We start from the raw sequence: 26377 nt of genomic DNA, 5'->3' as shown, positions 1-26377 counted from the left end.
TCTATTAGCAAGCATATTATGACATCTCTAAGGGAAGTGATACCACTCATGATATGCCCAAATTTGTAACACCAAGCCACAAGACAGTATGTATTTCTGAATATAAAAGTGGTTTTTTTTTTTTTTTTTTTTTTTTTTTGAGACAGAGTCTGGCTCTGTAGCCCAGGCTAGAGTGCAGTGGCCGGATCTCAGCTCACTGCAAGCTCCGCCTCCCGGGTTCACTGTATTGTAGCTCAGTCAAATCAGGAACCTTTTGTTTTCATCCACTAGAAACTTACTGCACGTATACTGTGTTTATGTTCAAGCACTGAGCCAAAAAGAGGTAGAGGATGCAATGCTTGCCCCTTGTGAGCATGGTGTGAAGTTGTGTTTTTAACATAAATTGTTAGTATCAATTCAGCATAGCACAGTAAGTGGTTTAATGCTGAGAGGAGAAAGCGGGGCGGTCTGTGAGGAGATGGGTGGCGCCCCAATGGAAAGTAGACCTTCAGCTGGAGAAGCGCATGGGAAGGATGGGGTAAATGACAAGGTCTTGGTTTTCTGGTGGTATGTGTAGCATCTTTTGGAGAAAGATCAGCTGCCCCTGATAGCTGGGGCTCACAGGGAAGGCATGAACATTAAGTTTCGGAAGGTTAGGTGTTATCAAAGGCATGTGTCCTTGAATTCTACCACCACTACCACCGCATTCCAGGGGCATTTTCCTGGGAGAGCTGAAGAACCACATAAGAATTCTGAGGAGGGCCTGTTTGCTCAGTAAAGTGTGCTTTGGGAATGGGAACCTGAGAGCATCGTATTAGAATCAGAGATATCATGCAAGCAGGAAAGTTGTTGGCAAAGTGTCCTGAGAGTCCCAGCTTGTGTTGAAGAGGGCCTTGACCAAAATGGGACAGCCTGGATGCACTGTTTTAACTTTTTAATCTCTGCAGTCATTTGGGGTTTTTTTAATTGAAAAAGAAAAGCATGTAACAAAAAGTGATTTTATGATGTAGGAAATTGTTTAAATTCAAATGATTGTTTTAGTTGTTTGTTAACACGCATTTGGCTGTATTGCTGGTCTGTCAGGGTGGAGTGGTCTTACAAAGGCACGAGACAGTGCCTGCCTCCTTCTGACAGTGGGTTTCCGCCAGATGTGAGGCTGGAAAGTCTGCTTGTGCCACCTGCATGCATTAGATTTCACACGAGCCTGCCATCACTGAATACATTTGGGATGGGAGGGTTGCATATGAATGCAGCTTCCAAAGAAACAAGTTGAAAATGACAAAATCTAGGCAAAGAAAATCCTTTAATGCCTAACTTAACTAGTATTTTTAGGAAATGAGGTCGCTGCCTAAGAGAATTTGGTAAATAGCTGACATTACTCTTGACTAACTTGAACTGTTTCATGGAACTCCTGCCACATTCATGTTTGTTGGCCTCTCCTCATTGAGGAATCTCCTTCCCTCTTTGCTATCATGGCAGACAGTTCAGTGGTTTCTCCCTCTCCTGACTGCTTTTCTGCATCTGCTTCTTCCTCCCCCTCCCTAAGTGTAGCAGTAGTGGAGCAGTCTGATCACGTTTGGTTTAAAGAAAGTTCTAGGAGAGTGTGGGCTGTAGAGAAGCAGGAGGAAAGAGTCAGCAAGCTCCCAGCATGTGTGACTTTGTGAAGCCCAGTAGTGACAAGAAAGGGGCAGGAGTGGGAAGAGCACCTGCCTCTCAGGGGTCTGGGTGGGTCCCTTAGAAATACAAGGAGCTCCTGCAGCCAGGAAGTCAGGGAAGCAGGTGAGGAGTGGCCTCCAGGGACCCTCAGCTGGACAATTTCCAAGTTACTAGAGGTGAGTAGACAGAATACGTTGTTATTAATGCATTCCTTTATGACCATTTGAAATTAATTATTGGTTTCAGTGCTAGTACTTCAGTGTTTCAGGATTCTAAGCCAAAATAGCATATTAGAGCATTTAAAAACCACATGGCATATTGAACTGTGTTAATAGGTAACTTCATTTCTTGATAAGTTTATTCTCACTTGCTTAAGAATGAGTTTGCTCATCTATAAACTTTTTGTTTGTTTTTTAATCTATAAAAGTTTATTTTCTCCAAAACATCATGTAGTGACTCTAAGAGTACAAAATAGACTTTTGGTAAAATACAAATACCATTTTCCATTTTAGTATTCAGGCAACTCAGAAGCTCTTTTTTAAAAGCCTCCTCTAGGCTAGATGTGGTGGCTCACGCCTGTTATCCCAACACTTGGGAGGCCAAGGTGGGAGGATTGCTTGAGTCCAGGAGTTCAAGACCAGCCTGGGCAATGTAGCAAGACCCCGTCTCTACAAAAAATTTATAAAAATTAGCCAAGCTTGGTGGCACACATCACATCTGTAGTCCCAGCTACTCAGGAGGCTGAGGTAGAAGGATTCCTTTAGCCCAGGAGTTCAAGGATGTAGTGTGCAATAATTGTGCCTGTGAAAAGCTACTGCACTCCAGCCTGGGCAACATCATGAAACCCTGTCTACCAGAAAAAAAAAAATGCAGCAGCCAGTTGTGGTGGCATACACCTATAGTCCTAGCTACTCAGGAGGGTGAGGCCAGAGGATCACTTGAGCCCAGTGAGCCATGGTGGCATCACTACACACACTCACACACACACACACACACACACCCCTCCTCTACTCTGACAGTTAATTTAAATGTATAGGAGTTGTATGTACCATGTAATCTAGAGTTTAGTGTTCTGATTTTATCACCAATTATCTTAATATAATAACAAATATAATTTGCATGTTCATGATCCACTTTCCTTATGTACCTAATGCAGGAAGGCTAACAGATACGCTTCTTGAGGGTTTTAATGTTTTCAGGCCAGGTGTGGTAACCCACACCTGTTATCCCAGCACTTAGGGAGACCGAAGTGGGTGGATCGCTTGAGCTCAGGAGTTCGAGACCAGCCTGAGTAACATGGCGAAACACCATCTCTACAAAAAATACAAAAAATTAGCCAGGCGTGGTGGTGCGTGCCTGTAGTCCCAGCTACTTGGATGCTGAAGTGGGAGGATCACCTAAGCCCGGGAGGTCGAGGCTGCAGTAAGCCATGATCATACCACTGCACTCCAGCCTGGGCAATGAAGTGAGACCCTGTCTCAGAGAAAAATACATGTTTTCAAGGCCTGCTTGTGCATGACTAAGAAATTTCCTATCAGCCCAGCCAAATTTAATCTAGCTGCAGCTGAGTTCAAGAAAATTAATGCAGCTCTGATGCCTCTAGTTCTCTGTCTCTCCCAAGTGGGTCATCACAGCTTCCTGTAGAGTAAGAATCTTAAGTCAATCAGTGATTCCTACTAAAGTGCAGAAAAGTCCTTTGGTTGCTTCAATGCCAAGTAAGTATTTACATGCTTGAGCAGTCAGTGTAGGTTGGTGAGCCCTGGACTTGCACAGATCCATGTGGACCTCACCTCACCAAGCCTCAGCTTTGCAAGCCGTGAAGTGAGACCAATAGAAATAAAAATCATACCTTAAATGTCTAGATTTGTGTCTGGCCTGTATTGGGCACTGAATAAAGTGTATCGAATATTTCAGACTATCCTTTCGTTCTGTTGAGTTGGTACGGTAGTTTGTTGCAACGACCCTGGAAGTCAATTGATACTTTCACCTTTGAGATAAAAAATTTGTTCTCTAATCAGCTAGCTTTTCCACTGGCCCAGGATAACATTTCTATCTTTACAGGCAGCCATTTGGCAGTTCTCCAGATGACTTGCTGTGTCCACATCCTGCAGCTGAGTCTCCGAGTGATGAGGGAGCTCTTCTGGACCAGCTCTATCTGGCCTTGCGGAATTTTGATGGCCTGGAGGAGATTGACAGAGCCTTGGGAATACCTGAACTGGTCAGCCAGGTATGCGCAGAAGGGCAGCAGGTGGGGGCCAAGCGTTCTCATGGGCACAGAGGTGTCCGTTTGCTGTTTACAGTTACTCCACAGTCTGCTTTTTGGAATATACTGTTTTTTTACCTCAAAACAGGCTGGCCCTGTAAACTTTTGCCTGAGAATGGAGAGCACTGAGAATGAGCTTTGCATACAGTTCAAGTTAGCAGAAAGACACAAACTCAATTCCAGTTCACCTGGTGTCCATCCTTGCTGATAGGGAAGGACACACAAGATACAGAGAAACCACAAACAGCACATTGCTGCCTTGTGACCTAGGACGCTTCCCCCTGGGCTTCCAGCTGGTGTGAGTGTCTGTAGTCGTGACCACTGCATTCATTTCACACCTGTGGGCCAGTGATAGGAAGCTGTTTGTGCTAAAAGAATACTTTCCACATACACAAGTTAGCAGAAGTCATTTTACAGGTAGCTGCAACTCTTTCATCATTTTTACCTTTAAAAATGGTGGGCTCAACCTTTCACTTATGGTTGAGTCCAGGAGTTCAAGGATGTACTGTGCAATGATTGTCCCTGTGAAAAGCTACTACACTCCAGCCTGGGCAACATAATGAAACCCTGTCTCTACCAAAAAAATAAAATGTAGCAACCAGTTGTGGTGGCACACACCTATAGTCCTAGCTATAGTTCCTTTCACTTATGGTTTAGCCCACCATAATTTTGGGGATATTTAAGCGCAAATGGGAATATAAAAAAGTTAACTAATCTTAGTGAGCTTATTTAGCTTTCTTCTTCCAAGTAATTAGTTGATTACTATAAAAAAGTAAGTCCCTGCTTTTAGAGTACCTGATAGCAGTGATATAATAAATAACCTAACACAGTCCCTTGAAAGAACAAAACACTATCTGAACTGGCTGCACAGCTAACTTTGTGTGAAGCAGTGCAGCCTGGCTTACTGTGTAAAGAGTAACCCAGAAAAACCATCTCATTCTAGTTACTGTTTTCCTCCTTACTTAGCATGAATCATCTTTATTTCTTACTGTCAAAAAGTACCTGCCAGTGTCCAGTCTACTACTTGGCCATATGATGTGTCATCATCTTTCTGAGAGGCGATGCAGAGTCATTGGAGAATTCTCTGAAACATTAAAATTAGTCTTATCATAATTCCCACAGTTGAGCAGACACAGGTGGGAGTTATGACTTATCAATTCATATTGAAAACAGCAGAATGGAAAGAAATGACTTGAGGTTACATGATATAACCTAAAATAAATTAAGAAAGGAAAATGGAGTTTAAATATTTCCTGTGTGACTGGTTTGCTTTGTCTTCAGTGATAGTTAGAATTTAGCACTCAGTACTATTTTATCCTTGAGTTTGTCTAAGTGACATTTTAAAATGTGATCTGTGGAGTTGCTGAGTAACTTGTAATGTTATCAAAACAGGTGTCGTGTCATTTAATATTTTTAGCCCGTTTTTCACTCATTTCTGTTATTTCTATTTTGTCTCATCAAATCCACCATCATTATAACATTGTCATGAAACTGAATTATAGAAATACGATTATTAGGTAGAGTTGAGGGAAGTATAGAATGCAAATTATTCATATTCATGTTTAAGTTCTGAGATAGTTTTGTGTGTGTAGTTAGAGCAATAATTCAGCAATGAATGGTTTCCTCTGCTTAGGCTCCATCCCCATGTTTAGAATTAACACAGGGAGGGCAGTGGGCCCCTGGCTATCACAGGCTGGCCCTAGGGCTGTGCTGATCAGAGCTCAGGGCTCCGGGCGGCTCCAGCACTACATGGGTAGACAGTTTTCAAGAAGGCCTAGGACACCACTGAGCTAAAGAAAACTTGAGGCCAGGCGCGTTGGCCCACTCCTGTAATCCCAGCACTTTGAGAGGTCGAGGTGGGTGGATCACTTGGTCAAGAGATCAAGACCATCCTGGCCAACGTGGTGAAACCCCGTCTCTACTAAAAATACAAAAATTAGCTGGGCATGGTGGCACGCGCCTGTAATCCCAGCTACCCAGGAGGCTGAGGCAGGAGAATTGCTCGAACCGGGGAATCGGTGGTTGCAGTGAGCCGAGATCGCGCCACTGCACTCCAGCCTGACAACAAAGCAAGACTTTGCCTCAAAAAAAAAAAAAAAAAAAAACGGAAAGCTTGAAAGACTTTATTTGTTGCTAGAGCCTTTTCTTCCTGTATACCATTAAGTTTGTAGCAGTTACTCCTAGAAGTAGAAGGAAAAGGAGAATCAGCCAGGTCCACCTTTCCCCTCGGCACATAAACATTCAGGGCCACCTCAGTCTGAGGTGTCCTGGAGCCCGGGGAAGTTCTGGGTTTGTTCGCCTGTCCCATTCTGACCCAGGTAGATAGGTTAGCCCTAAGAAGTCAGGAGTAGCTGGGCGCCGTGGCTCACGCCTGTATTCCCAGCACTTTGGGAGGCTGTGACGGGCAGATCACCTGAGCTTGGGAGTTCGAGACCAGCCTGACCAACATGGAGAAACCCTGTCTCTACTAAAAGTACAAAATTAGCTGGGCGTAGTGGCACATGCCTGTAATCCCAGCTGCTCGGGAGGCTGAGGCAGGAGAATCACTTGAACCTGGGAGACGGAGGTTGCAGTGAGCCGAGATCACACCGTTGCACTCCAGCCTGGACAACAAGAGCAAAACGCCGTCTCAAAAAAAAAAAAGTCAGGAGTGACAGACACATAAACCATGTCTAGTAGGTAATGAGAGGATGATGGCAAAATGTGGGGCATGTAGGGAATCCTGACAGGCACAGAAAACAGTAAAGTAGGTAATAGGCAGCGCGTCACACTGGTGAGAAGCTCAGATCCCAAATCACAAACTGAAATGGACCCCCACCACATACTAGCTGAATAGGGCTTGTTGCAATTCACTTCATATCTTTAAGTCTCATTTTTGTTAGCCATAAAATCAGGATAATGATGGTCAGTACCCCACACTGCATCTGCTGATTCCAGTCAGGTGCCAAAGAGGTTATCTAATCAAAATGAACTCTACAGGTATGAATAATCAATCAAAAAACATAACACTTCCGGGGGATATTTGCATGTGAAAGTCCAGGCCAATATGATTGGTGGAGTGAGTAGGAGGCATTCTGTAGTCCTGGCGCATTTTTCCCCTTCCCTGGGAAGAAGTGCTGCTGGGAGTCCAGTGTGACCCCCGCTTCTGTCCTTGTGTAACCGGAACTGTGAGCAGAGCCATTTTCTAGAAAGATAAGTGGAGTCAAGCTAAAGGTACCTTTGTGTAGTAAGTGTAATATTAAAAAGTATAAAAAGCTTCAAATGTATGACAGCGAGAGAAAACAGCCTCATATTGACTCTGCTGTTTTTATGGTTTAATTTATTTGTTTGTTATTTGGGACTTTCTCTCCAGAGCCAAGCAGTAGATCCAGAACAGTTCTCAAGTCAGGATTCCAACATCATGCTGGAGCAGAAGGCGCCTGTTTTCCCACAGCAGTATGCGTCTCAGGCACAAATGGCCCAGGGTAGCTATTCTCCCATGCAAGATCCAAACTTTCACACCATGGGACAGCGACCTAGTTATGCCACACTCCGTATGCAGCCCAGACCGGGCCTCAGGCCCACGGGCCTAGTGCAGAACCAGCCAAATCAACTGAGACTTCAACTTCAGCATCGCCTCCAAGCACAGCAGGTCTGTTCTTCAGTGGCACCTGGGAAGCCAGGGGTGCTGGGTGGAGGATGTGGGGAAGATGATGTGAGATGGCACAGCTGTCCAACAACGTACAGATACTGGGTTGGGGAGGGCAGCTACTTGGGAAACTTAAAGTAAAATGTATTCTGTTCTTAAAATGTATTCATCCTGTTTGTATGTATTTAGAATCGCCAGCCACTTATGAATCAAATCAGCAATGTTTCCAATGTGAACTTGACTCTGAGGCCTGGAGTACCAACACAGGTAAGGCAGCATACCAGCTATTATCATTGTATGCATGCAGCTACTTTTGTCATTTCTTCCTCTCTGAAGAAAGTTAACTTAGTAGATGTGGATCCAGATCAGCACACTGGCCCTGTACTGTCACCCAGTTACCTACTAGTATGTTACATTTTTCCCTTCTAATCACTGCCATTTTTATTGCCAGGTACAGTCAATTCTTGTTATTCTAAGAAGTTGTGCTACATAAAGTTACTGCAAACACTGAATTAGAGAACACTAAACTATTGCTCTTAGGAGGAATACAGGGTTGAGTTCCTGCAAACCTCTGGTCACAACATTGTCATCATCCAGTCAACACATAACCTTGTTTTTTGTGTGTTTCTGTTTAAAGAACTCACTGTAACTCAGGCCTGAATGGTGCTTGCTTATCTGGCACACCTATTTTCTCCAGAAGGCACATCACCACCTCTTGCGCTTAGGAACACTAGAGAGCACTGCAGTACCATGCCTGGGAGCCAGTTTAAGCAACAAAATCACCAACAGGAAAAGCAAAAAATGCAAAAATCTTGGCACCAAATAGACCACAAAGAGGACGCTTGTTTACAGTATGAGAGCTGAAACCAGAAGGCAAAGTGTTGCCTTGTTCAACCTCAGCTGGAAGTGTGCACATTGCATATCTGAAATGTTTTACCACTGTGCTCATGTCTACGAATGACCATGACAGTGGCATGAGTATTGATTTGGGGGTTACAAATAAATTTTACTGAGTAGGCAACTTCGGAAATGTGGAATTCATAAATGAGGATCAATGGTATCTTAGCAGCCTCATGCCTCTCGCTGACAGCAAGCACCAGGAACCCTTCCCTTCATCCATCCCGCCTTTCCTCCCTATCCACCCTCCACCTCTGACTTGGTCTCTGTGCATGCTTATCAGGCACTCTCCCCACTCTCCCCCTTTTCCTTCTGCCTCTGTTCAGCCTTTTCTGAAGTGCACCACGTCACTTTTTGTCCCAGTGATTTTATTTCTCTATAGACTTCAAAGTCCCTTGAATGAGACTCTATGCTACCATCCTCAGGGTTTATATTACAGTCTTCTTATAGAAAGGACTGTGTTCTTTTGAGATCCTTTAGTTAATTGTGTCCTTACAAAATGATATAATTGATATTAGCATCAAACTTAACTCTGCTAAGTCATAGCAAAGCTTCAGAATAATCGTGTCTTTAGAACTTAGAAGCTCACGTTCTCAATCACCAGTTGTTCAACTGAGTTATTCCTTTCATGTAATTTTTTTCCAAATAATTTTACAGATGATAGTACCATTTGTTAGCCGGTCTATAATATTCACTTTGTTTTTTAATATGTGTCTGTCCCAAACATTTTCCTCCATGTATCACCCCTGATTTCAGGCACCTATTAATGCACAGATGCTGGCCCAGAGACAGAGGGAAATTCTGAACCAGCATCTTCGACAGAGACAGATGCATCAGCAACAGCAAGTTCAGCAACGAACTTTGATGATGAGAGGACAAGGGTTGAATATGACACCAAGCATGGTGGCTCCTAGTGGTATGCCAGCAACTATGAGCAACCCTCGGATTCCCCAGGCAAATGCACAGCAGTTTCCATTTCCTCCAAACTACGGTACTGGACTTACATCCCCACCACCTTTCACCAGTCCTTTCTCCCCAGTGTCCCCCAGTGTTGGGTCACAGCTCCTCTCTCACAGCTCTTTGCATGGCTCCCAGATGAATCTGGCTAACCAGGGAATGATAGGAAACCTGGGAGGACAGTTGGGGCCTGTGAGGAGTCCCCAAGTCCAGCACAGTACCTTCCAGGCCCTCAGCTCAGGTACCTCCTTTTCTCTGAGTGCAGGTCTTACTTTAAGAATGACCGAAGTAAGTGTGTGTGCATAGACGGTGTCTATCTTGTGTGAGAGTGTGTATGGATGTATCTGTTTGTGTCAATGTCTACAAGTGCATATATATTTTTATTTATATATTTGAAAGCCTCTGAGCCTGACTTAAACAAATCAATAGATACAAAATGTAAAAAGACCTCTATAAATTTAAATATTATAGACATTCTGTGACTTTTGAAAAATACTTTACAGATTATACCAGATCTTTAATGAATAGGTAATTCTTGTGGGAGACCTTAGTTCTCTTCATATTGATTTGTTTAATGTCAGTCTTAAGAGATACCAGTGTGTAATGTCATCAACGTTAATATTTGTGTGCATGTCATGTTCAGTTAATGGTTGAATTATTGATAAAGTAAGTGCTTACATTAATGTTAATATTCAAAATGACTTTCCCTACCCATTGCCAATTATCCATAAATAACTGTGAAGTCTGCTGCCGAAATCCAAGTCTCCTGTTTCTTTAAAGAACAGAAAGATAATGTGCAGCTTTTTTCTATGTGATCTTAAGCTTTTCTTTTGTGGCTAATTTAAATATTAATTAAATATGCATGTTTTACAAGTTTTCTATGCAAAAGTGTACTTAATACCATCCTCAAAATACTCTAAGAAGTTGCCTCCTTCATTTCCCAGCTCCTTTCTCTATTTCCTTCTTGATGATTTAGAAAAGTCTGCTAAAAGTTCTCTTTCCTTTTAGTTTAAATTCTGTTTGCCTCGAAACTGAACAAGAAGCATACGTTTAATTTTTTTCTTATTCTTGCTAATCTTGGATAGCCCTAAAGTACTGCAGAGCTCTTTATAAAGAGAAAACAAGCTAACCATGAATACAGCTATTTATTTTTAAAGATGGATCCATCTCATGGAATGGCTTCATCTAATTCAATAAAAATTTATTCAAATGTGTTGACTTTTGATATATAGCTGAACTTTAATCCAATTTAAATTTAATTTAAACAATCTGACCAGGCACAATGGCTTATGCCTATAATCCCAGCACTTTGGGAGGCCAAGAATCTCTTGAGCTCAGGAGTTCAACACCAGCCTGAGCAACATAGTGAGACCTCATCTCTACTAAAAATTTAAAAAATTAGCTGGGTATGGTCATGCCTGCCTGTAGTCCCAGCTACTCAGGAAGCTGAGGTGGGAGGATCCTTTGAGCCCAGGAGGTCAAGGCTGCAGTGAACTATGATCACGCCACTGCACTCCAGCCTGGGCAACAGCGCAAGCAAGACCCTGTGTCAAAATAATAATTATCTGCTTAATTTAAACAATCTAATTGCAGTGATATTTTTATATATATATTTCTCATTGATCAAAATATGTGACCCATTCTTGATTTGGAAAGGAATTTGAAGAAAGAATAGCATTTTTTCTTTCTAACTCTAGCTATGATGGTTAATGCTTCCTAGGCACCATCTAACTACTAGGGGGAATCAGTATGGAGATTTTATTTTCTCCATATTTTATCTGAGCTTGGAATCTTTCTTAAATGTATGTAATTAATCAGTACACAATCATGTATTTGAAAGTAATTTTGTATGCATGCCTAATTTGGAATGTTCTTTCCCTCCCACCAGTCTCTACAATACAACTAACAGTCTCTTTTGAATTTCTGTTTCTGTTTTTTTTTTTTTAAAGGAATAAGTCAGCAACCTGATCCAGGCTTTACTGGGGCTACGACTCCCCAGAGCCCACTTATGTCACCCCGAATGGCACATACACAGAGTCCCATGATGCAGCAGTCTCAGGCCAACCCAGCCTATCAGGCCCCCTCTGACATGAATGGATGGGCACAGGGGAGCATGGGTGGAAACAGGTAACACCATATTTCTGTGTGTTGTTGAGATAAATGATCAGCAGGGAAACTTTCTATAGACTACCTGTCTCCTTTCTCTTTTTTTTTTTTTTTAAAGTCTGTTCATGCAAGCAATATCAAGCAAACTTCTAAATAAGCCAGTTTACTTTTCCTAGAACAGGAGTCACTAGAATTTACAAAAGCTTAGCAAGGAACATCCTTTGGAGGAACAAGAACATCCCTAAGAAGGTACCACTGACCAATTTATGATAGAAATTGCTGTGGAAGGCGGTGACCTAGAAGCCATCCTTTATCACTACATTTGATAAAAACAAACAGAAAGCTACTCGGGTGCAGGCATGAAAGTGGGGGATGTCCTTCAGCCATCACAGTGGCGGTATGAAAAGGAGAAGGATTTGCTTGCCCTGACAGTATCATCGAATGCCACTTCCCCTGCTGTCTCAGGCTTCAGCAAGCCCACTACCTGCCAGCCATCTCAGCCTGGGTTCATGCCGTTCAGATGTATTCACTCAAAGTAAATGCCTGAGAAACAAGTGCTCTGAACTGCCTGCCTCTGGATACCAGCAAGCTGTACATTCATTCAATCTTTCCATTGTATTCTAGCATGTTTTCCCAGCAGTCCCCACCACACTTTGGGCAGCAAGCAAACACCAGCATGTACAGTAACAACATGAACATCAGTGTGTCCATGGCGACCAACACAGGTGGCATGAGCAGCATGAACCAGATGACAGGACAGATCAGCATGACCTCAGTGACCTCCGTGCCTACGTCGGGGCTGTCCTCCATGGGTCCCGAGCAGGTGAGCGCCCAAGGAGAAGCAACCCAGTGGCTTCAGGTCATGGCTTTTTGTCTACTTCCACATCAAATGTATCTTTCCATGTATCTAACCTTAACCACCCACTCCCACATTTATTTTGAGGAGTGTTTTTCACCTTTCACCTGTATTAGTGACATTAATAAAAATCTTTATTAATGATTAAATAAACAGAAAGGATTCCTGACTGCTTGAGGAGCTTTTAAAATATTTCATAACTTTCTTATCATTGACATTTTTCTCTTGAGGAATTAACCAGTGTCTAAAATGAATCTCTAAAAATGAAGTGGTGAGTGTACTCTTAAAATAGCTTTATTTGGGGGTTATTGTTTGAGGGGGTTTGTTTTGTTTTGTTTTGTTTTGTTTTGTTTTGTTTTGAGACAGAGTCTCACTCTGTCACCTAGGCTGGAGTGCAGTGGTACTATCTTGACTCATGGCAACCTTCGTCTCCCGGCTTAAGCAGTCCTCCCACCTCAGCCTCCTGGGTAGCTGGGATTATAGGCACATACCACCATGCCCAGCTAGAGGATTATAGTTTAATAATGGATTTATTTCTAAGTGTAAAACCGGATGAAAAGCAAAGGCCAAACTACCTGCCATCCAGTTAGTTTGAAATGATGCTTCATTTATGCAGAGACAGACACAGATAATCCAAAAACTATTCTTTTTACTTTGGAATGTGAATGCAATGATTTTTTTAAATAATTGTTTTGTGTTGAACAACATCAAAATGATTCTGTTCCTAACTTCACTAGATGGCAGAGAGACTCAAAGCATTTGAGACAGCTATAGCCAGCCTGGAATCCAAAAATCTGTGGCTGATTCAGAGGTAAAACTAGAGGTTAATCATTGTACCATGGTATTTACAGAAGATCTTATTTTTAAAGGCCCAAAATGCTGACCACTCTACCGCTGATCCTCAATAGTTCACGCAAGTAAAAAATGTGGCAAGACCTTGACTCATTTCATATATGGAGAAAGTACAGTATGGAAAATGTAAATGACTTAAGCACGAAATCACTGACAGCTCTGTGAATGTCTGTTAGAGCAAGATTGTGAGAATGGTGAAAGATTGAAGACTCTGATTAGATCCATTTAATTCTGATGCGAACCACAATTTTTGTGAAAATTTTAAGAACTATTACAGAGCTTTGGTGTTTTATTCTTTAAAACGATTAATAAAAATGTGAAGTGGTACATGAGAAAATTTAAAACCCTTTGCATTTTAAGAAGGTTGTGTGCTTATAGTAATAACTTACACTTCTGTTACTGAATTGATGGCAGTTAAATGCTTATTTTGATACATTGAACAGACGTAAAGAAATACAGACTTTTAGCCTGGCATGTTGGCTTGTGCCTATAAGCTTAGCTACTCAGGAGGCTGAAGTGGGAAGATGGCTTGAAGCCAGGAATTCAAGACCAGTCTGGGCAACATAGTGAGACTCTGTCTCTTTAAAAAAAAAAAAAAAAAAATGTTTAAATTAGCTAGGCATGGTGGCAGGTGCCTGTAGTTCCAGCTACTTGGGAAATTGAGGCTGGAGGATCTATTGAGCCCAAGAGTTTAAGGCTGCAGTGAGCTAAGATTGCACCACTGCACTCCAGCCTGGGCGACAGAGCAAGACCCTATCTCTTAAAATATATGCGTGTGTTTATAGAGAGATATATATGCTTTTATTTCTTCAATGGAGAAATGTAGGGTTGATGTTGTATTTCCTGCAAAAATGGGCCACTAGCGACTCCTAATTTGCTTGCTGAGGAAAAGTGTACAAAGTAAGGGCTACTGACATAGTCTAGTGTAACACGATCCTAATCCAGTCTGCTCAGCAGTAAACTGATGCATGTTTATTTCATGCATTTTCAACAATCCAGATTGTTTAGAAACTTCTGCATGATTTTAAACTGCTTGAATCCCGTGGTTAATTTGGAAGCCCCAAGGCGCAACTGCAGTGTATCTTCCTACAAAAATCATTCTGTTAGCATTTGTACATTTACTTTCTAATGTGCAAAGAAATGTACAAATGCAAATGAATAGTTAATTTGGTCAGAGTAAATTCACAAAATCCAGCACTAGTTTGGGTATTCACACTTGCTCTTGAGAGTTAATAACTTGCCTAAGTAGCAAAGATGTCAGGAACTTCTCAGATGACTTGAAAGTCCTAAATGTGAGTTATTAGTGTAATTTGAATAAGCCAAGAAAGCATACTGGTTATGGCACAAAAATGGCTCTATTATTATTAAGTAAATTGAATTTGATTTCAATCAGCGTGCAGATAAAGATAAAGGTTAATTTTGAAGGCAGCTAGTATTTCATAAATATTTTCATGTTCCTCTGGACTCCGCAAAATACGTACATGGGAGAGCTGGTATAGGGATCAGTCCATTGTTCTGCAGTTCCTTTTCCCCGTTTTTATACCCCTAAAGAGGAAGGGCGGCGGCCACTTGTTTTCCAGTGCACTCTTGGACATCCTGCTCCACATAGCCACTGTCCTGTCTTCTTGTCCTCAGGTTAATGATCCTGCTCTGAGGGGAGGCAACCTGTTCCCAAACCAGCTGCCTGGAATGGATATGATTAAGCAGGAGGGAGACACAACACGGGTAAGAAAGAACAGTGAAATATGTGAATATGGAAGTAAAGCAAACATGAATATTTGATAGACCAAAACTGGCATAGATATATTGTCAACCAGTAGATTAAAGATAGTTGTAAAATATCTTCTAGTTTCATTTGGCATACAGTGCTTTTGTGTGAATGATAATTTCTTTAAGCTCATTTTAACTCAGCTGATGGTACCATATGAACTAAGAACGCTAATTTTTTTTTTTTTTTTAATCTTTTTTTTCTGTAATCTTCATAGCCAACAAAAGAACGGTAATTTTGCCCTGGAATGATACTACGATAGCAAAGCAAGAAATAAAGTGGCAAAGAATTAGTTGTGTTAGGACAAACTTTTATTTTTGCTTTTTCTGAATTATAAGGCTAGATTTTTAGGAAGATAAAGAGGAATTAACTTACATTGTTCACTCCCTTAATTAAGTCTTCCTAAGGGTTTTCTATATTTCGTTGTGTTTAGGAACAATCTAGTGTATTATTTATATTATTGTATTATTTGCTTATTACACCTTAAACACTTTTGTTTTTTGTTTTTTTGAGACAGTGTCTTGCTTTGTTGCCCTGGCTGGAATGCAGTGGCACGATCTTGGCTCACTGCAACCTCCACCTCCCGGGTTCAAGCAACTCTCCTACCTCAGCCTCTTGAGTAGCTGGGATTACAGGCACACGCCACCATGCCTGGCTAGTTTTTGTATTTTTAGTAGAGACGGGGTTTCACCATGTTGGCCAGGCCGGTCTCAAACTCCTGACCTCAGGTGATTCACCCACCTCAGACTCCCAAAGCGCTAGGATTACAGGTGTGAACCACCACACCTGGCCTGTTAAACACTTGTTCTAAAAAGAATGATATTACCATGTTCAGCCAATGAAACTGTAGAATAATTAGTACTTAGACCTAATTGAAATATGTACCTAGCAGCAGATCTCTTGCAGGGAGAGCTCTGAGCAGTTTGGCACATAGGTAAATGGGCCTATGTGGCCCTTTAAGGTAAGGGATATTACCCTTCACAATTGGTAGCATTTTTTTAAAAAATTCTATCCCATACAACCTGTTAAGTGGAAGAAAATATTTGCAAACCATTTATCCAACAAGGGACTAATATCTATAATATACAAAGAACTCAACAGGAATAAAACAGATAATCCCATTAAAAAGTGGGCAAAGTTTGTGACCAGCCTGGCCAACTTAGTGAAACCCCATCTTTACTAAAAATACAAAAATTAGCCAGCTGTGGTGGCATGTGCCTGTAGTCCCAACTACGGAGGCTGAGGCGGGAGAATCACTTGTACTTGGGAGGTGGAGGTTGCAATGAGCCGAGACCATGCCATTGCCCTTCAGCCTGGGTGACAGAGTGAGACTCCGTCTCAAAAAAAAGGGTGGACAAAGGACATAAATAGACATTTCTCGAAAGAAAACATGCAGATGGCCAACAGATATATTAAAAATGCTCAGCATCAGTAATCATCAGAGAAATACAAATAAAAACCATAAGGAGATAACATACCATTGTACCCCAGTCAGAATCGCTATTATTAAAAACACAAAAAATAACAGATATTGGCAAGATACAGTAAAAAGGGAACTCTCATACACTGTTAGAATGTAAACTAGTAGAGCCAGTATGGAGATTTCTCAGAAAACTAAAAACAGAATTATCATTTGATCCAGGAGTCACACTGCTGGGTTTCTACCCAAAGGAAGAAAGGTCAATATATCAAAGGGATACCTGCATTCATGGTTATTGCAGCACTATTCACAATAGCAAAGATATAGAATCAACCTGTGTGTCCATCAGTGGATACATGGACAAAGAAAATGTGGTACATATACACAGTAGAATACTATTTAGCCATTAAAAAAAAATGAAATCATGTCATTTGCGGCAACATAGATGGAACTGGAGGTCATTATCTTAACTGAGATGAGGCAGGCACAAAAAGACAAATATCTATTGCATGTTCTCACATATGAGAGCTAGAAAATTTATTCACGTGGAAATAGAGGGTGGAAAAATACATAACAGAGACTGAGAAGGGTGACTGTGAGGGCAGGAGAGGAGGAAGAGAAGTGGGTGAGAGGTTACAGACATACTATTAGAAGGAATAAATGTAATGTTAGCAGAGTAGCATAACTATAGTTAAAAATGTGTTGCATCTGGGTGATGGACATCCTGAAACCCTGACTTAATCACTTGCTATGCATTATGTAATGAAATTTCACATGTACCCCCATAAATTTGTACAAATAAAAATAAAAAATCCTCTCCTGGCCAGGCGCAGTGGCTCAAGCCTGTAATCCGAACACTTTGGGAGGCTGAGGCGGGCGGATCACCTGTCAGGAGTTCAAGACTAGCCTGGCTAACATGGTGAAACCTCACCTCTACTAAAAATACAAAATTAGCCAGGCATAGAAGCACATGCTTGTAGTCCCAGCTACTCGGGAGGCTGAGGCAGGAGAATTGCTTGAACCCGGGAGGCGGAAATTGTAGTGAGCCAAGATCATGCCATTGCACTCCAACATGGACGACAAGAGCAAAACTCTGTCTCCAAAAAAAAAAAAAATCCTCCCCCAATAGAGACAGTACAGGGTGGTGGTTCAATTTCCTCAAAAAAAAAAAAGTGAATGTTGGATGATTTGGTTAATACTAGCATTCAAGTTGAGAAAGTAATAGCATAAATTTGCTCCAGATTTTAACTTACTGTGTGAATATTCTCCATGCAGTTTCTCTTGTTTTTAAGAATCACAGTCCTGAGTGGCAGAGGTGCTGGCTGTTGGTGGGAGTCCTGTAGATGTTGTGTGTACATACCTAGAGGGGCTGGTATCTTTCCTGGTGCCAATTCTGTTCTCTCCTCCACTGAGTACAGGAAATGAGCAGCCACACAGCTCAGTCATGGCTTATGTGCAGAAGTTGAAATCAGGAACACACTTCCCAGAAGAACAGTGACGTTACTGATAATTGGGCTCCCACAGAGGGACCATTTTAACCCAGAAGTGCCGGGGAGCTCAACCTCTGAGCACGTCATATCTCTATGGGAGAAAAATGGATTTGGGAGGCCAGGCTCACATCTCCCTCCTTGAATTCACCACAGTGAGATTAGACCTCCCTGCCTCACCCTTCATCATGTGGCTGCATGCCAGCCTAGGCCAGGGCTCCAGCAGAGCGGGTGCCCCGAGAAAGCCACTCTGTAGGTTAAGGCCCTCAAATATTTCATGGGCCCAGTCTGCCACCCCTGTCTCCCAAGAGCCCCAGGAATTGATCTGCCCTGCCTTGTGCCCTTTTTCAGCTGCCATGTAACCTCCAAGAAGAAGAGATCCTGCTGTTATAAAATCAGAACACTGAGATGGTCCCACATTCTGCCTTTTAAAAAATTACAGAAACAACCAACATGTACTGAGCATTTACTGCAAGCCTATTCTCCATTAAAAGTTTTACTTAGATTCCCTCATTTAAAACACACCACAACTGTCTGGTAGAGCTACTATTTCGAGAGTTTAATGACTCGATCAAGGTCTTACAACATTGGGAACTAAATCCAGGCCAGCTGACCCCAAATATGCACTCTTAACCCTGCATCCTCCTGCCACTTCCCTGAAGGGAACACTGAGCACTTGTGAGATTTTTCTAAGAGTTTAATGCAGGTAGCACTGGAGAAGGCCAACAAGGGATAATTTCCTTCTTTGGTGCCACTCCCTTCTCTATTTAGGTCTTATAGGGATGAGAAAGATATTCATAAACAATGTGGACAGACAGTAAATATTCAGCTACATTTTTGGAAGCATCCTCAGCCCCAGGCATTGGGATTCTTCATCTCAGGAGGGAGGAACCTCCCAGAGCAAGGGAAGGGAGTGAACCTTTTGGCCTCGAATTTACCAGGGACAGTGCCAGGCCCTTCATAGATATTTAAGGTTCCCCACCGCTTCAGATGAGGAGACTGAATCTCAGAGGACGAGATAATTTACGCAGGGTCACCAGCTAGCCTGAAGACTTAGAGAACTGGTGACCCAGATCAACCAAGGTAGAAAGTACCCGGCTGAGGGTTTAGGGGTGGGCCTGCAACCAGCCCTGTGGTGCGGGCCACGCGGCAGGCTGGTAGGACCAGGGGTTCACCTTCACGTGCATCTTGGTGCCCCATGGGGGCCCACTAAACCCAATTGGAAAGGGTAGCATTAGGATCTAAGACATCAATTTTCAGTAAATACAGGATGTTCTCTCTTCCCAGCAAAGGCGTCTTTCAGGTGAGGCACAGTGGGTGGCACACTTGTAGTCACAGCTACTCAGCTGGCTTGAGGCCAGGAGTTCTAGGCTGCAATGAGCTATGACTACACCTGTGAACAGCCACTGCACTCCATCCTGGGCGACACAGTGCCTGTCTGTTACTGTCTTGCCCAGGCCACTGATAACCTCATCAACTTTCCCTGTTTTTTTTCTAGTCCCGCTCTTGAATCTGCCTCATCCACCTGCACTTTCTTCATGCTGATTGTTAAGGCCAGAGAACAGTCTGTCATAGATACTCTTGTTTCCTTTACAGAATAATCTGTATAGGATATCCCTTTTCATTCATCAGAAATAACCGGAAGTTACTTGCATTTGTCACCGTGCTACTTATGTGCACACTGATAGGGGTTCATTCATCATCCTGTGTTTCCATAATAAGCTCTGCTGCTGCTGTTACGAATCAAGGAGCTTTTTCCAGAAATTTTTTTTTTTTGAGACGGAGTCTCTGTCGACCAGGCTAGAGTGCAGTGGCACGATCTCGGCTCACTGCAGCCTCTGTCTCCCAGGTTCAAGCGAATCTCCTGCCTCCGCCTCCCAAGTAGCTGGGGTTACAGGCCCATGCCGCCACCACCACGCCCAGCTAATTTTTGTATTTTTAGTAGAGACAGGGTCTCACCATGTTGGCCAGGCTGCTCTCAAACTCTTGACCTCAAATGATCCTCCTGCCTCAGCCTCCCAGAGTGCTGGGATTACAGGTGTGAGCCTCTGTGCTCTGCTCTTTTCCACAATTGTTAGTGGTAATCTGGTTCTATTTGTTGAACAAGATACTACTGTCATCCATTATTAATTGACTCTGTTCCATTTATCTTGAATTGGAAATTATAGTGGTACCTTGCTTTAAGCAGAGCTAGTATGTACAACCATAGACTTACCAAAAAAATATATTTAGAGAAGGGCAGTTATTTGACCTAACCAGAAGATTCTTCCTTTTATAAGAACTTATAGTATTTCTTTATATTTTAGATATATTTAAATAGATTAAAATTGAGTTTACAGCTCAGCAGCATGGTTCTCTTGTAATTACTTGTATTTACTAGTGTTATGAAAATTGATCACTAATAGGGTTGGCTTTTAGTTGATGATGGTGATAGTGGTGATGACATTTAGTGAGCACTTATGATGTTCCAAGAACTATTTAAACACTTCATGTGCATCATTTTGTGTAATCCTTACAACCATCCTAAGAAGTATTAGGTACAAAATGGCCCCCACCCCTAAGTGACACAGCCAGGGTACACCCCAGGTAGTGCGACTCCAGAGGTGTGTGCGGAGCACGGTGTTCTCCATCAAACTGATTCTGTTCGGTGGCTGCTCCTTGATGTTAGTCCATGCCAGAGAATACTGCCTTACACAGTTTCTAAGCCTCAGAAACGCAATAGGTATAAATACTTCTCAGTAGTTTCTTTTTCTAGACTAACTGGAAAATTGAGAGGTTTTCATATTTTAATCAGCACCATGGAGTGTTTTTATATGAAATCATAAAAGTGACACAAGTTAGGAATACATATCTATTCAGCTTTATATTATAAAGTATGCTAAATGTTCTTCTTTGAGAAGTAAAATCACAGGTATTCTAAGCTCATTTTGTAAGCTTAGGAAAATTGTGCATCTGACCAGGGGCTAATGTAATTCCACCTTTAGCCACTAGAACTCATGATCTGGCAATACTTTCCCCAGAACTCTCTTTTTGGGGTGCTAAGGTAAAATACATTATTTGGAGCTGGCTTCCTCTCTAATCTTACTTACATTAGATAATTTCTAATGGCCCTGATGGGCTAGAATTCTGTGTCTAAATATCTAAATCCCAGAAGCAATTGTTATATGTTTCCAAAGCAGACAGTATTTCCACTAACAGAACTCAGATCATGCTGTATATTTATGATAATTTGATTTGTAGCAAGGTACAATTATAATCTCCATGTTGTCTGCCTTGCCTAGTTGGGCAATTTTTGTGATAGCAGTAACAAAGAATGTCTTGTGGCTATATCCCAGCACCTACCATATAATAGATGCTGAATTAATGTTTGCTAAGTGAATGAAAACTTTGGAAGGAAGATAGTCAGTAGCCAAAGAAAATCGTTGACAGATATATTTGCACCAACCAAAGAAACAATGCCACATGACTTGCTCACTGTAACCTTTGGTATTCAGTCATTCACATCATCAGCACATAGCAGCCAAAAACCAGCAAGAACACCCCAAGAGGCTGGGCGCAGTGGCTTACACCTGCAATCCCAGCATTTTGAGAGGCCAAGGTGAGCAGATCACCTGAGGTCAGCAGTTTGAGACCAGCCTGGCCAACATGGTGAAACCCCATCTCTACAAAAAATACAAAAATTAGACACGGTGGTGGGCACCTGTAGTCCCAGCTACTCAGGAGGCCAAAGCTGGAGAATCACTTGAACCTGAGAGGCGGAGGTTGCAGTGAGCCGAGATTGTGCCACTGCACTCCAGCCTGGGCAACAGAGAAAGACTGCGTCTCAAAAAAAAAAAAAAGAAAGAAAGGAAAAAAAAAAAAAAGAACACCCCAGGAGTCAAAATCCATCATGATTTAGCTTGCTGAAGCCAGGGAGAACACACCCAGAGAACCTTGGGAGCATCTGATTAGGGAATATCAGGAGGGCCATTTTATAGAAGGGTTTGTACTGGATGAATTTGAGGAAGGATTAGGAAGCAGTGGCCCCTTCTGGATCGGATGCTGCCAAAAAGCAGCTGCGTGAATTGTTCAGTCATCTTTATTGAAGGTGGGAGAAATGAAATTGAACTAGGTTGTTGTTGGTTGGAGAGCGGTCATTAAGGAGAGATTCATCATCCATTTGCAGACTATGGCCTGTAAGAAATAGCATGTAGGATTCGCTGGGCTCCTCCTTGGCTCCTGGAAGCGTTGTGTGGAGGAAGGAATGGCGCCCTCTGCCTGTTCACCTCCACATCGAATGTCCTCATCCAGATGCGGCCTCTGTGATTTGCTTTATTGAAAATAGTCAGGGATTTTGATGTTTTTGTGATGGGCTTTATGATGGTTTTATCAAAACCTCAAAGATACTTCACAACTATTTATCTGTCTGTTTTCCTACAGAAATATTGCTGACACTGACTGTAGCCAGTTGCTTCTTCAGCTGACCGGGCTCACTTGCTCAAAACACTTCCAGTCTGGAGAGCTGTGTCTATTTGTTTCGAACCAACTGACCTGCCAGCCGGTTCTGCCAGAGCAGGCAGGCCTGGGCCCTGGTCGCCAGGGTGGCATCCACTCGGCTGTGGCAGGAGGAGCTGCCTCTTCTCTTGACAGTCTGAAGCTCGCATCCAGACAGTCGCTCAGTCTGTTCACTGCATTCACCTTAGTGCAACTTAGATCTCTCCTGCAAAGTAAATGTTGACAGGCAAATTTCATACCCATGTCAGATTGAATGTATTTAAATGTATGTATTTAAGGAGATCCATGCTCTTGTTCTGTTCCTGTTCGGTTCCAGACACTGGTTTCTTGCTTTGTTTTCCCTGGCTAACAGTCTAGTGCAAAAGATTAAGATTTTATCTGGGGGAAAGAAAAGAATTTTTTTTAAAAACTAAAGGTGTTTTAAGCTAAAGCCTGAATTTGGGATGGAAGCAGGACAGACACCGTGGACAGCGCCATATTTACAGACACACCCAGTGCATGAAGACCAACAAAGTCACAGTCGTATCTCTAGAAAGCGCTAAAGACCATGTTGGAAAGAGTCTCCAGTTACTGAACAGATGAAAAGGAGCCTGTGAGAGGTCTGTTAACATTAGCAAATATTTTTTCCTTGTTTTTTCTTTGTTAAAACCAAACTAGTTCACCTGAATCATGAATCAAGAAGAAATAATTTTCATTTCTATATTAAGTTCCCTTTAGTTTGATCAGACAGCTTGAATCAGCATCTCTTCTTTCCTGTCAGCCTGACTCTTCCCTTCCCCTCTCTCATTCCCCATCCTCCCTACTTTCATTCATTTTTTAAAAAATAATATAAGCTACAGAAACCAGGTAAGCCCTTTATTTCCTTAAATGTTTTGCCAGCCACTTACCAATTGCTAAGTATTGAATTTCAGAAAAAAAAAAAAAAAAATGCATTTACTGGCAAGGAGAAGAGCAAAGTTAAGACTTGATACCAATCGAGCTAAGGATACCTGCTTTGGAAGCATGTTTATTCTGTTCCCCAGCAACTCTGGCCTCCAAAATGGGAGAAAACGCCAGTGTGTTTAAATTGATAGCAGATATCACGACAGATTTAACCTCTGCCATGTGTTTTTTATTTTGTTTTTTAGCAGTGCTGACTAAGCCGAAGTTTTGTAAGGTACATAAAATCCGATTTATATGTAAACAAGCAATAATTTAAGTTGAGAACTTATGTGTTTTAATTGTATAATTTTTGTGAGGTATACATATTGTGGAATTGACTCAAAAATGAGGTACTTCAGTATTAAATTAGATATCTTCATAGCAATGTCTCCTAAAGGTGTTTTGTAAAGGATATCAATGCCTTGATTAGACCTAATTTGTAGACTTACGACTTTTTATTTTCTAAACCTTGTGATTCTGCTCATAAGTCATTTATCTAATCTGTATGATATGCAGCCGCTGTAGGAACCAATTCTTGATTTTTATATGTTTATATTCTTTCTTAATGAACCTTAGAAAGACTACATGTTACTAAGCAGGCCACTTTTATGGTTGTTTTTCTTGCCCACTCTGGTAGGGGAATAATCTTTTATTAATGGGTGTCAGTTTCAGACAACTGCAATACCAAGAAACTGATGACCTTTTTTGAGCTATTTCTCCTTAACCCCTAATACCTTTCTTACCTAAATTTCAGAATGATATCTTTTTGATGTCTAAAAAGCAAAGCATTTTATAATATCTCATTAGCCAGGATTTTTAGGAACAGAGAAGTTTTTCCTTGAAATGTGATTGTTTATTTGTGGCAGGGTGAAAAATGTACAAACTACCCCTATTTATATTTATATCTCTCTCTATATGTACAGATTATGGAAATATAGAAAGAGATATAACCCAAAGATAGATGGTAAGTAGACAGTCTGAAAATGTTGCTCCATACTAAAGAAACTTTCTGGAAATTTGCATTTCGCTACTTTTTTTCCACTTGAGAGGGATCTCAATACAGGGAGGTGGCCAAGGAACAGCACTTCTCAGTGGCCACCAGTTCATATATCCCCTCAAAAGGCTCTACTTTTCTCCACCAAACCAACCATTGGGTTGCCCAACTGTGATGAAAAAAACAAGCAGATGTTGGCCCAGAACTCCAGGACCTCCCCGTGTGCTGAGGCTCACGTGGCATACAATTCAGTGTGACCAGTTTTAATGTTTAGAAATATGTGAATTAGAATGATTTTTAACTTCACACAGCACAAAAAAGAAATGGAGTTTAAACTGGATTTGTTTTGTTTTTAGTTTCAAGTCCCTTTTCACTACAACACCGTCCAAAACTATCTACCTATCTCTTCTTTTTTATCCATCTGCCTGCTGTATTTTAATGTCAATCCTAATTCAGACAAATCTGCAACCTCATGATACTGGTAATTTATAATAATTCATAATCATTGCTGTTTTGAAGGAAAAGATGATAAATTCTCTTATGGTTTCGATCAGGTAATGGATTTTTGTTTTACATCTAATTTGGACAAGAAAAGTAAGTGAAGGAATCCTCTGATCATATTGATCACTATAGAAGCAAAAGCCAAATCAATTCCCTTCATTATCAGTATTTCTCATGCTGTACACAATAAATTTGTTAGACTGAGTACTTGGTTTTTGTTTAATAGAACAAATAATCAGTGTTTTGCTTATATTACTAAATGTGAAAAACATAATGTGAAAAGTATACATACATTAACTTGGTTGTAAAACTCATTTAAGTGTTCATGTAATGTGGTAAGTTTAAAAAGTGAAGTGAGCTGTTTTACTACAATGAATTCGTTTGACTCAAAGATTAATATGCCCCTCCCCCTATGTGTATCTCTTATGGCCTGTAATAATTGAAAGCAATGTTTTTGCAGTTTATATAATGCAATTTTTAATCTGTGTTCAAAAATGGAGTTCATATGGGCTTAACACATGAAATGGGTGGCACAGATCCACTTGCAGAACCCAAAGATACACAATCAATTTTGAAATGCAACTTAAGCCATTAATTGTTGGTGTGAATTTAAAATTTTCTAGTGTTTGTATGGTAGTATGCTGCCTAAGAGCAAAGCATTCTCTGCACAAAAGAAAATTACTGTAGTGGCTTCGATTTTAATTAGAATTTTCTCCCTGGTGTTTCTTTATAGACTAAAACAAAATCTTTTAAGTTTCTTACTACAGGTAAAAGCTATGTGCAAGAACCTCAAAATGCTAAAATCTAGCATAATGCCTTAGATCTGTTTTTAAGTCTTGTATATTCCTACATAGCTGTCCGATGTATTATATTTGTATAGTGAATTGTGTACAATTTTTGAATAAGTGCATCATCACTTAACCTTTATGTTGTTGAATAGTGATGATGATACATTTCTTCAAACATTTAACTGTCATTTTTTTTCCTTTGTCATTTGTGAGTTTTATTTGTACAGTTCCTCATGAAGTTGCATCTGAGATGTGTGTATATGAAAAGATTATACAAGGGTAAAATTAAGCAATATATTAACTATGGTTCTTCAGGAGAAAGCTTACAGTGTTTCAGGTTGTGATTTATTTTCAAAATGGAGTTGACTCTGAACATCACTTTGTTCACCTGCATTGATGTTTGTATTTCTAGTGTGAGCAGTTTATGCAAAGGTAGATATATTCAGAGAAATTTTAAATACATTTATGCAAGTTAATATTGCTTTGCTGATGCTATTTGCTTATTTGATGTTAAATAATGCTATTGTAAATAAAGAATTCTGTTGTTATTGCATCATTTAATAAATTTTAATGCCTTCGGGTTTTACATGGCTTTAGAGATTTTAATGTGTTTATATTGTATCTTCTTTCATAATTGCACTTAAAAAGACCTTACTTGTAATTTAATCATTTATTATATTTATGTGGTAGTTGACACTATTCACAGCACCTTAACATTTAATTCTTCCAATAACCCATTTTATAAATTTTCACATTTGAAACAAAGGATTGTCTGGTAACTTAATGGCAAATATAAGCCACATCTAGTTC

At 41.0% G+C, this 26377-nt stretch overlaps 1 protein-coding gene across 6 annotated transcripts in view; it reads left to right on the top strand.

The window, feature by feature from the left end:
* The window catches only part of NCOA2 (nuclear receptor coactivator 2), a 300138-nt gene extending 273965 nt beyond the window's left edge, over positions 1-26173 (top strand). For all 6 annotated transcript variants that reach the window (XM_025393922.1, XM_025393923.1, XM_025393919.1 and 3 more), the window contains 8 exons: positions 3697-3862; positions 7251-7529; positions 7716-7793; positions 9180-9414; positions 11330-11507; positions 12111-12309; positions 14830-14919; positions 22289-26173. In XM_025393922.1, coding sequence (XP_025249707.1) covers positions 3697-3862; positions 7251-7529; positions 7716-7793; positions 9180-9414; positions 11330-11507; positions 12111-12309; positions 14830-14919; positions 22289-22300 — 1237 coding nt within the window. In that variant the 3' untranslated portion in view covers positions 22301-26173. The remainder of the gene's footprint in view (positions 1-3696; positions 3863-7250; positions 7530-7715; positions 7794-9179; positions 9415-11329; positions 11508-12110; positions 12310-14829; positions 14920-22288) is intronic.
* Positions 26174-26377: the final 204 nt, after the last annotated feature.

Source organism: Theropithecus gelada, chromosome 8 (genome assembly GCF_003255815.1).
Source record: "Theropithecus gelada isolate Dixy chromosome 8, Tgel_1.0, whole genome shotgun sequence".
In the NCBI taxonomy this organism is placed as follows: Eukaryota; Metazoa; Chordata; class Mammalia; order Primates; family Cercopithecidae; genus Theropithecus; species Theropithecus gelada.
Note: the sequence above shows the minus strand (reverse complement) of the source record. Positions and strands in the feature narration are given on the sequence as shown.